Raw genomic sequence first — 12,056 nt, 5'->3', positions numbered from 1 at the left:
GATGCGATGCGAATGTTGTCGACAAGCGGTCGAGCTCTTGGTAGGTTAGATCACCATCCCAAGCATTGACCGCGGGGGCAGTAGGAGATTGTCTGACATGGTTGGCGAAACTTTCCAAGGCGGTACTTTCTACTGCCTCTGAAATATGTGCATTCCATTGTCGAATTTGTTGCTTGTCGATTTGAGTAGCGGTCTCTATATTGTAGACCAAGGCATTTATGTTTTCTCGTCGTTGAATCTGGCAAATAACGTGCTGTAGCTGTTCCAGCATTCTCCGGCAATATGTGTCGCCCGACCCCGCAGATATCGAACGGGCAGAAATCTGGACGTGTCCTTCGTCATCCGATATGACAGCATCAAGCCAGAGGTCTAATTTTTCTTCAGGGAAGCCATTTGTAACCAGCAAGTTCTTGCTTGTAGATCCATTTTCTGGACTTTTTCCAACTGACTTTTCAAATCTGGTATCACGAATACGTAATTGAGTGCAATGAGATACATCATCTTTGGTGTCGTGCTCATAGCAATCTGATGCTAGCTGCTTTTCTATTTCCTGGTATAGTTGCTTGACTGTAGTCTTCTCCGTCAAATATAGATGAAGACAGGTAGGGTGGCCAGCGTTCGGTCTTATCAAAGAAAAAGACACGTCAAAAGATCCAATATAATCTTTCAGCAATATTGTCCAAGCTGCAGATATGTCTGCAGCGGTCACTGAGTTCTCCGCCCGAAAATTGTAAGCGTACATTTCTTGCATGATACACAGCACTCGTTCCTCAAGTACGTAATTTGTTAAGGGGCATGATAAACCAAGGGTTATTCACGACACATAAAAGCGAAAATTCTATAGCACATCTGAAAAGCCAAATAAGTCTCTCCAATGCAAACAATGCAAAATGCGTTTGATCTTTCAGGCGTCGTTTAGAGAGAGATCGGTCATAATTTCCGCTAGGTACGGTGGATGTCCGCCTGGCTTGCTTTCTTAGTCTTTGCCGCCATCCATGAAACTCCACAACAATTATGGGCGAACAGCCTAATTTTGAGCTTTTCAGGGTGGCCAAAACGCTTGCTGTGGGAATGAATGTCATGACTATGATTGAGGCGTATTGATGTGGGGTGATAAGCTACTCAGTTCGTGAAATTATGCAAGTCTCCTTCAGCTCTGTGATCGTAATTTCAGTTTGTGAACATGAAAAAGTGGTACAATCGAGTGCGTACCTTTAGTCCCTTCCATGAACATAAAGTAATTACTGGGCTAAATATATTACAGCGAATAGTTACATGTGTTACTTTTCTCATTTAATACAGTATGATAGGCGAATGTTCTACCATAACAGGGAAGCATTACGATCCTCTGTATCTTTATCTCCAATGATGAACCTGCCCAGTTTTAATTTACAGGTTACCGGTTTTACATTACGGTACCAACCGCAAAAACCAAAACGCTTGTAACTTTACGGTATGTATATTTTCTTTACAACAATACGGTAAGGAAGGTGTATGGAGATTCTTACTGTTACGTGTTACATCATGCAAAACAGGGAAACGGGTCAAAATAGGTCTGATCTTCCAACATCTTCCGAAATTAAAAGAAATAGGCACTTACATAGAATTGCCAAGTGATGAAAAAAAATAGAAATGATCTCCACTGAGCAGGACTACGCTGATCCTTCCAACGCTGCCTTGCAGCCATTAGGAGACTGAAAACGGAAAGGATATGACTTCTATTTTTGTCCACTCACGACAGCCCCGGCTCTAGAGCTATCGATACCTCGCACTTCTATTGCATGGAACTGTTGCCTTGCTTTGCCTTTTCCTTCCTCTGATAGTAATAGAGAGGTTTAATTGGGACAATGTCAGAATATACACATATTCCATCATCCGACGATGATATATTCAGTCAAAAAGATGATCAAACAGAGAGTGGTAATCTTCTAGGTAATGGCCACAGTCCCCAGATAGACCAGCGTCGTATTTGGCCATACATTAAAAGACAACCTTTGCTCTACGCTGTCGTTTTCGCTTTCATCTTTCTCTTTGGTTTGAATATTGTTCTGGCTACATCACTTTATCTGAAGACTAGAGACGTTGGTGACAAATATGGCAAGTCACATCGTACGTTCCCTGTCTTAGACACCAAAATTCTGCCGTTATATCTAACTGCTCTTAGTGAACTCCAATGAGACTACTTATTTCACAACAGAGAACGATTGTGCTCGGCGCCTCTCTGTATACTGTAGGTTTTGATTCTCTTTCTTGTCACCTGGATCAGAGTCAAATATATAGAACAGGTCACTAATGTTCCTCGACGTCAATAGCTCCTGCATATGATGCCATTGAATACCTGGAAAGCGGACTCTACGATGCCTTCGGAGGCGATGAATACATAGGTCGACCAACTGAGCGTACAGAGAAGGCGTGGAAAGGGCTATGGCAACGTCAGTGGTTTTCTTCTTTAGTCAAGCTTAAATCAAAGACAATGACACAATGAACTGACAGTCCTACGGAACCACTAGATGAAGCCATCTTAGTCGAAGACTGGGCGATGCCGATGCTAAACCGCACCAAGACTGAACTCAGGTTCTATGAATACGTCGAAACCAGTGAAGCTTCCGGCTACACTGCGTGGCTGGAAGTCTACCATCAACTGGCATGCTTGGTGAGTCAGTATATGCCTGCTGAATGCGTTTCGTCATTCTGTACCCGACTAATACGATATCGTCTTCTATTAGGACCTTATTCGGCAATACAGCTGGCTAGTAGCCGGCAACTTATCAGTTGAACTTATCCCTGAAGAACTGAAGAAATCCCCTGAGGAAAATCGAATGCACGTAGATCAATGCATAGATACACTACGCATGAGCCTGATGTGTCACGGTGACACCACCCCTATGATGATCACCCAAGATCGAGATGTGAAGTCTGGATACAGGGGAGATCCAAATGGCCATGCTAAATGCCGCAATTTCTCGAAGCTACAGGCGTGGACAGAGAGCCATGGCGTTGAGCACTGGAAAACCAGTAGTGACTTCCACAACCATGGTGACCGTAGCTAGACAAGTAATTTCTGGACAGCAGGAAGAGATGACAGCAATTGATTTGGTGAAATATCTTCAACAAATGTCAACTTTGAAAGAACTCAAAACAAATACCTCCAATCTAACTTATTTTTCTCTTGCATAACTTTTCCAATCTTCCCAAAAATTTTGTAAACATAATACACATGATACTCCTTTTTCATATGTAGCCGAAGCTAGTGGTGTGGTAGCGTTTCGTCTAGTAGAATGCATAAGTTGAACGACTTTCGGCGCACAGGAAACTACTAAGCAAAGGTATATGAGGAGCCAGAAATTGGAGTATCAATAAGTCGAGTCATTACACGAAGGTGTATTTATGGAATGAAGTGAGATTTTTGATTTCAAGAGTGATTTGAGAGGCCTAGATACCTAGTGACTGATAGAAAGAATGACTATGGCGACCATGTATGGGATACCATATCAGCTCGTTGGTAATTCACAAAAAGCAGTAAGGACAGTGTTTAATATGTACGGTTGCAGAAAGACAGTTGGGGATTTTCCCAAGCGTATAGAATTAGAAAGCATTTTAGTGTTAGAGTGATTGACAAATACTGAAGCTCGTCCGAGAGCAATGACAATGAATGTATCGAGTAAGTTGCTGATTTAAGTTCGCGATTGGGCTGTAATGCGATCAACCACTGTTTTCGATACGCAATAATATATTGAACGAGGTTGAAACTGGGCCGGCTGTCAATATATGACAGTTCCTAGCAGTCGACCCGTTGCAATAACTTTCAAACAGCACGTTTGTCATCACAGAGGGCGACTGAAAGATCAGAAAACGGCGACAAATCGGCAAGGGTGGCCACAGGATCCGCTGCTTCTAAAAGAGGGAAGGCAGCCAAAGAGAACGGCCGTTGAGACACGTATTTTGTATGTCAAAGACTTGAACTATGAGATGAGTCTAAGAAATGGCTCAATATCTATAGAAAAAGTCGTAATTTGGAAGATTTTCTGGACTGGCAATAATCACATCAAATTATACGAAAAGCGCCAATACGGAGTACACACCTACACACCTATCATCGAGCAAAATCCAGAGAGTGCACTCGCACTAACACGCCATCACGATAGTCATCGAGAAACGATCGAATTGTCCGGATTCAAGGATTTGCTGAACATGAAGGGTGCACAGGTGGTTGCAAGTGTTGGTTAAACTCACCTCTCTGCAGCAGAAATGTGCCTCTTTTAAAGAACTAAACGCTAGGCAGCGTTTTCGAAAGGAAAATACACATATGTCATAATACAGGTACTAACCTTGAAGCCCCATGAAAAAATTAATAATAGATGACAATATAAAAATATAACTAATCGTATAGCAGACTGGAATTGACTATGTGAGAGTGAAAGAAAATGTCTATACAGAATCAGAACAATATGCCAAATTCTCCTCGAGTGTCTTATGATGTGAAATCAGAAGATAGCACAGCTTTACAAGATTTTTATTCCTGGCAACTCATCATTCAAAATAAACACATTGCCATCACTTTGCATCATTCAAGATAGCATTGTTGTGTTCCTCCACGGCTTTAGCATCGGCTGCAATTTGTTCTGGGGTCAAGTCGCTCCAGCCTTCTGCAAGGTTACCAGTATTCACACGGCCAAGATCCTTGAACGCTTTGATCAGAGGCTCATAAGGACTACCTGGTGGACAATAAGTATAGCGGTCCAACTGGTGAGCTATTCCATGATCTTCTCCAGCGCGTGTGATGTTAACAGTCTTGTAACAAGCGGTACGTTCCTGAACCCATTTGCGAAGTTTTCCCCAATCACGACACTTCCGGGGCTGATTTTCTCCTGTTAGAAACTGCTCACCATGGTCTTTCGTGAAGTCCATCAGATCATTTGCGTCACAGATGATATCCTGGCGCAAAAGATCCAGGCAATGCTCAATGTGATGATATGATACCAGTGGTTTCTTGCCCATATGTGCATCGTAGGTATACGCATGTAGTAGAACCTAAAACCAACATTAGAGAAACAACGCCACATTTTTGCAAAGAAATTCGAGTTTTCATCCATTGAAAAGTAAAACTTACCGTACAGTGTAGGGCATGGTGACCGTGGCTGACATACATGCCCTTGTTGGCATCCCAAGGAAAGACTTTTGACCTTGGCAGGCCAAGCTTGTCAGCTTCCTCGTGTGTGATTGCAACAAACCCTTCACTTATATCGATAGCGTTCCAGAGAGCGTCCTTCTCCTCATACGAATGTTCGTCATCGCTGTATTCAGTGGCATAATGGAATGGTATCTCAAGCTCGTTTTCTGGAAGTTTGGCTGAAGAAAATCGTCGTCGTTAGTCAATTGATCGACGTAAAAATTAGGGAATCCCTCATTAATACCATATAAAGACCGGCATTGCGGTTTGCGAACAATGACATATACCGCTTGAAGACAATTCAAGATGATAGATATGATCAATACAGCAGGCAACAGTCTGGCAAGAGTTCGGTTTGATCTTTTTTGCACAGAGGGAATTCCAGAAACAAGTCCTTCACGTTCTTCACTAAGGGAACGACTTGAATTAGAGGTCATACTGTCACGAGATTTGTCGCTATAAGGTCTCGGAGTATTATCCATCATGATAATTAGCGCTCTATCAGCGTTTAAGGAAGAAAAACCAGTCGGTGGACCAGAACAGAGAAAATCAAATACCCTGTTATACAAAAATGCTCTGCAAACAAAGGAATCACAAAGGAAGCGCCGGAATATCTGGGACAGATTGAAGGACTACCAGTCAGGCGATCTTCAGCCAGCGGACTTGCCCAGAAAGATTCCCACCAATATCGTACCGTCACATGCCTGAAAAGCAGAAATACGACAGCACATTTCGTCACATTTTCAGAACCCACTTTGCCATTCTGCAAAATCATTCTAAAGTGTACAGTAATAAGGCGGATGCAACATTCAACATGCTCATCGTTTTAGTAAGACGAAATACATCCCACTGAATCGCTGTTTTGACCGGAGGTATTACCATGTATTATATTTGGTATTACATCTAACCCTGTAAGTAAGATCTATTCGCGCTGTAATTACGGCTAGTATTGTAAGAAAGGCTTTCTATGTATGTATCAGTTATTGACCGTAGCCATTCCCTAGCAGTGGATTGTTCTATGTATGCATAATGATCATGGCCAGGAAGGAAAACAGCAAGTGAGAAGTTTCGACCCACGACCTCAAAATTGATGTTGGTTGATTCGATTTAGTCACAACATTAGATCTGCGCTTCCAAATCCAAGATGATCCGCCAAACAAGTGTCATCGAGTATTCATTCACAATATATCTCAGTAAGGCTAAGTAGCATTGCATTAGCGCTGCCAACACAGGCGACTTCGTATAGGCTCAATGTGGATTCCAAATGTTGAATATAGCTCAGATACGGCCCCCAACCGTAGTAAATGAGAGACAGCTGGGCGCATCTAGCTGAGCTTGATCCACAAGAATTGAATAAGCGGTATTAGTGATATTTCTATCGTGATATCAAAAGATGCCACAAGTTTATGAAGATACGCGCTTGTTCTCTGGGATATATGCGGGACATACGCGTAGTCATATAATCTAAACCCACAAGACCCACCCCTAACATCCCCTAAGCCCAACCCCCGAAAATTGGGGGACATGTAACATTTATATTAAACATATACCCTATACAAGCGGTATATGATAAATTCGGTATTTTACGAGTGTTCCAAGCGACTTGGTATCTACCAGTCCCAAAAAGGCAATTTAGCACGGAGTAGCGCCAACAAGATACCATAACTAAAGTGGATTCAGGTCTGTGACGCTCCGGATGATATCACGCTCCGCTATATCGTAACCCGCCAAGAGCCGCCATTTACCTGAGAAGAGATATTAGTTCAAGTGATATTGAAGCCCCGTATTGAGCTAATCATCCAGTACATAGTTAGTTAACTTAACTAGTGTGGTTAGAGTGCTTAAGGAGAGATAGTCCATTCCAGGTATTGTCATTGAAGGTGTTACATACCAAGGGTCTTAGCGTTCGACTAATATAGTATGGTAATGTAATGTCAACGATGAGGGATTCAGAGAGAGCTGCTTTAATCCTGCCGCACTGTGTCGTGTGTTGATTATGTAGTGATTGACTAGGTGACTATCAAGATAGGCCCCATTTAACAGATTATTGACTTCACAATGATAAATTTACATAAGCCAGTTTGTAAGAAATACTTGATTTTGTGTAAGTATTGGTTTAAATCAATTACCATCTCAGATAGTGCATTACTCAGAAATGAAAGCACTGTCTTTAAGGCCATTTTAAGATCAGCTAATACATTAGAATCACGTATTTTATAATTCGTAGCAACTGAGCCATCTCTATATTGGAAAAAAAATAATCCAGTTTTGATACAGTATATCTAAATTCCATGGCTATCATGAGCAACAAGACCAAAATCTGGAAGTCTCATCCTGCTTTGACAACATTTGGTTTCCAAGGGTAATTTCCTCTGTTGCTTTTTTCCTTTTACTGAGTTTTGCTTTCAATTTGACTAAAGATACATTAGCCTTCAAGTCACGTTCTCTCTTCTATCTGGCCAAGCTGTTGTACGTCCAAATAGTCCGCTATCTGTGTTACCAATCACTGATTTTTGACGAGCAACATCTTAAATTGCTTGGATTGAGTCCAACTGAAATTGCGATTATCGTACTGTCAGGCCCAATATGTGGTGCTACCCTTCAGCCATATTTTGGCAGTTGGAGTGATATGTGTCTTTCCATATGGGGCAGGCGAAGACCTTTTATTCTTAATGGAACGGCTGTTCTAATCGCCTCCATACTTTGCTTAGCATGGGTTGATCCGATTACGAATATAATTCTAGTGAGCTCCGCTTCCTCTTCATCTCTGGCATCAGAACAAATAGATGCAAAGCTCTTGAGAAATGTTGTCATGATCATTGCTTTTTTCTGCATGTTTGTTATCAATGCCGCAACCCAAGCCCTTCAGGTAGGACTACGTGCTCTTATTACAGACTATGGTAGCTCAAGACAGCAAACCGAAGCGAACACTTGGGCTGGCAGGCATGTCAATTTTGCCGCAGTTCTTGCTTTCTCCATGGCTTATTTTGATCTACCTCAACATCTGGGCATCCTGCAAAGATCGAAATTCACATCTGTGAGCATCCTAACGGTACTTTATTTGTTGCTCTCAGTCATGACGACATGTTTTTGTGTGTCAGAAACGCCCTGTGGTGCCCAGGAAGACTTGAATGAGCGGCAAGGACTAGACATTTTCATTGTGCGGAAAACTTTCTCCAGCCTGACCAGAAATATCAAGCTCGTTTTTCTCGTTCAGTTCCTTGCTTGGTTCGGATGGTTTCCCTTTTTATTCTATATTGTTACGTAAGTCAGTCTTTATATCTTGAGACCTCATCTGGAAAATAACTGAACAACCTCGCAGTTACATCGACAGTCTTCGTAAGTTGCTTTCGCCACTTCAGTACGCTACTTCTAATCTTTATTCTATCATCTGCATAGAAAATACAAATACGGGAGGAAGATACCAGGATCTCGGTTCGCTGGCTCCTTTATCATATAGTCTGGTTGCTTTATTAGTTGCCATGATACTGCCTACCGGTCCATACGGCAATAGAACTTCATTGCCAAATTCTCCACCAGAAATATCGATCTGGTATGACTTCATCACCAATCCCTATAATCTATGGGTTGCCTCCCAAGGCGTCTTTGCAATCTCTATGCTAGGAGCGACTTTGGTGAAAGTACCACTCGAAGCGGTCATTCTTTTCTCTATCGTTGGTTTTAGTTGGGCAATTTCCTCACGCGTACCTTATTCAATTCTGAGTAATGAGCTTCGTTCACTGCGCCAGACTGAAGATGGCGAGCAATTTCTGGCGAGGAGACAAGGCTTGGTACACGGTCTCCATAACGTTGCCATTTGTCTCCCACAGATCATTATAATGCTGCTCATGGGTGTCTATTTCAAAATAACCGAGAAAAATGGAAATTCTGGGTCCAGGACTGACGACGAGCAATTTCTCGAAGTTGCGATGTTTTTACGCATTGGTGGCTTAATTTCACTATTTGCTACATATTACGCTACAAAGTTGGCCCAAATAGCTTGGGTCCAAGATGAATCTGATTGTCAGCAGTTTCTGATGGAAGACGTGAGTCGCCTTTCTTGGGAGTCAACTCGGGATGTGTAACCTGTTACCACATTAGCTCCTACTGAGATAGCCCAAATCAATTTTATGGATCTTCTTGAACCTCAGTACCTAGCTAATGTATCTCTGGAGAAGCATAAAAAACCCTTCCTTATATCCTGTTTCTAAATTTAATATTATTACCTGCTCTTGATCCTGTGGTCTATCGATCAGCTTTTACCAATGAATCAATTCCGATCAAATTTTCAAAAGCAAAGGATAGTGTAGGATCATGATTGCGAATTCATTTTTATTTTTCACACGTGGAAACCTTGGAACGTGGACTTAGGTCGCTAGCTAGCAACATATTTGTGACAAACAAATGAAACCACTCTTCATCAGTCCCTCTTTCAATGTGCTACAAGGACACCTGGGTCCATCATGGATTCTTTTCTTATGTTCTTATGTACGATAATAAAGGTTGGCACCTGGACACTATTCTAAACCTGACTGATTTCGATCGATAGATCGATCCGAAAACCTACTCAGTTTCCAACGGCACACTTGTAAAATTAAAAAACAATCTTTAAAATCCTTCTAATAAGGCCTCTGTGGAAAGCATGTATCAATCGCGGATATAAGCTTTTAGCCCTTTAAGCCTTGCCTTGGCCGCTTCTAAGACATCATCTTCCTTGCAGACAGAGAATCTCAAATAGTCCTGACCTAGATGCTCATTTTCTGGTGAATAGAAAGCTGACGGCGGGATAGATGCAATCCCAAGTTCCATAATCAAGAAATACGCCAAATAAAAGTCCCGGCGACGGTCTAGTAACTTAGAAGGAAATCGATAGTTCGCCGGTATTTGCACTTTAGCCATATTTGCAAGCACAAAATAGCCACCTTGAGGATTGGAGTAAGGGATACCAAGCTCTTTAAAGACTTCGCAGAAGCGGTCAATTTTGGATCTCATTTCAGCTCGAGTCTTTGGCCAAAACCCGTTGATTAAAGCTTGTTCGTAAGCAACCGCAGCTGCTTCCTGTAGAGGGTTCGGTGTGCAGTAGCAGATGCGTAGATGCGCAACAGCAACATGGTCTATCAAATCCGCAGGCCCAATCACCCATCCAATACGCCAACCTGTACAGTAGAAGTCTTTGCCCACGGATCCGACGGTAAAAGTTAAACGTTCGATTTCAGGACTCAAGGTTGCAATATGTGTGAAAGGAGCATAATCTAGGCGGTCATAAACCTCATCACTTGCAATGATGATATTGTGTCGGACACATAAATCTCCAATATACTGAAGCTCTGCTCGTGAAAATACCTTGCCCGTTGGATTGTGCGGGCTATTGACAATGAGCATCTTGGTCAGTGGAGTAACAGTCTCCTCTAATTTCTGAAAATCGATGGTCCACTCAGATGAGGAGCAAACCTCCGTCTCGCCCTTGATCGGTGGGTGCAATGGAACGCATTTGAATGAAGCACCAGTCATCTTGATGCCATCTATATATCTATGATGATTGTTAGAAAAATGTTAACGTATCCTTGAATCATAAGCAAATAACATAAATCTAATGGGTGTAATAATAACTCACTGGTCAAAATACGGCTCSAAWAGGATGACTTCGTCACCAGGATTTAGAAACGCCATAAAGACACTCAGCATTCCTACATGGCTCCATGGTAAGTCTTATCTCTACTTCCTGAAAGCCTTACACAGAATATGAGACCAAGTATTAGAAAGTACCTTCATTAGCTCCTGTGGTGATGCATATTTCTGAAGCAGCATCCAGCTGTCTACCCCAGAGTGGAGTATAAGTCTTTGACAGCGCTTGTCGAAGTCGCAGACGGCCTTTAGTTGCAGCATACTGGTTGCATTCGAGTTGGTCTATGGCTACCTTTGCGGCATCCCTAATGAATAGAGGTGGATTATAGCCACTGAATAACAATTCCAGGAAATTAGATTACCGAGGTACGTGCTACTAGTCAGTTGAATGGTCATGGCAAGCTTACAAGAAACCTTGGCTCATGTTTACAACAGGCTGTAAAGGAGCTGCCACAGCAAATTCATTGATTAGGGACCTATATCATTTTATTGCCAGCAGCTTAGCAATTTACCATAGATGTAGCAAGAGAAACATAAAGAGTTAAACGAACCAGACATCTTGTTTAGACTTGGCGAATCGCCTTGCAACTCGTACCTTGGGAAGACCAGCATCACCCATTTTAATGAGGATGTATGGATGAGTGGTATTCTTTGGGACAACACGATCGACACTCCTCTTATAACAACTTCCTACCTTGAGGTATCAATGTAAAAAGAAAAACCACTGTGAAGGTAGAATTGAACTTAGTGATTAGTATCACATGCTGGAAAGAGTTATATAAAAATACCCTATCTCCAACATACGCCTCGCTATCCGTTGTACTCCTCAGCCGTCTTTTACTTCCTTTTCCTTTTCTTCAGAATCTTTAATTTTCATTCCACTCGGCATTTCATCAAGATCTTGAAACACTCAATGACCGCAAAGTAGATTTCTTACCTTTTTAGGCTTATCGGTGATCCTTCGAACGTCCTATTACTCCGAGCTTGTCCCGCCATTCAATACTTGAATGATTATAGTGTTCAAGTAAATATTACAAGCACCTGTATATATGTATTCGCATCCGTGTATCCATATACTTGTATAACCGTAAATGCAAGTGCGTATCCATAATATCCGCGTGATCCATGCGCATTGCGTTTCCGTTATATACACGTAATCCCCATGTGTACGGTTATGTATGTATGTATTTAAAATACGAATGACCAACGATACATGATACCGTACAGTAATGCCAGGAAACGCTACGATACTTTTATCTTA

The 12,056-nt window shown here is 42.0% G+C and overlaps 2 protein-coding genes across 2 annotated transcripts; one reads left to right on the top strand and one right to left on the bottom strand.

The window, feature by feature from the left end:
- Positions 1 to 1,847: 1,847 nt before the first annotated feature.
- BHQ10_003767 (uncharacterized protein) lies at positions 1,848 to 3,050 on the top strand (the record flags this gene model as incomplete). Its single annotated transcript, XM_040876059.1, has 5 exons — positions 1,848 to 2,109; positions 2,165 to 2,230; positions 2,313 to 2,439; positions 2,494 to 2,653; positions 2,727 to 3,050. The coding sequence occupies 5 exons, from the start codon at positions 1,848 to 1,850 to the stop codon at positions 3,048 to 3,050; spliced, it is 939 nt and encodes a 312-aa protein (XP_040732271.1).
- A 1,504-nt stretch (positions 3,051 to 4,554) lies between these two features.
- On the bottom strand, positions 4,555 to 11,414 carry BHQ10_003766 (uncharacterized protein; the record flags this gene model as incomplete). Its single annotated transcript, XM_040876058.1, has 7 exons — positions 4,555 to 5,031; positions 5,111 to 5,349; positions 9,916 to 10,700; positions 10,785 to 10,857; positions 10,937 to 11,100; positions 11,203 to 11,271; positions 11,347 to 11,414. 7 exons carry the CDS (start codon positions 11,412 to 11,414, stop codon positions 4,555 to 4,557), a joined length of 1,875 nt encoding a protein of 624 aa, XP_040732270.1.
- Positions 11,415 to 12,056: the final 642 nt, after the last annotated feature.

Source organism: Talaromyces amestolkiae (assembly GCF_001896365.1).
Source record: "Talaromyces amestolkiae strain CIB chromosome Unknown scaffold6.1, whole genome shotgun sequence".
Taxonomy (NCBI): Eukaryota; Fungi; Ascomycota; class Eurotiomycetes; order Eurotiales; family Trichocomaceae; genus Talaromyces; species Talaromyces amestolkiae.
The sequence above is the reverse complement of the archived record's forward strand: the minus strand, read 5'-3'. Positions and strand labels throughout refer to the sequence as shown.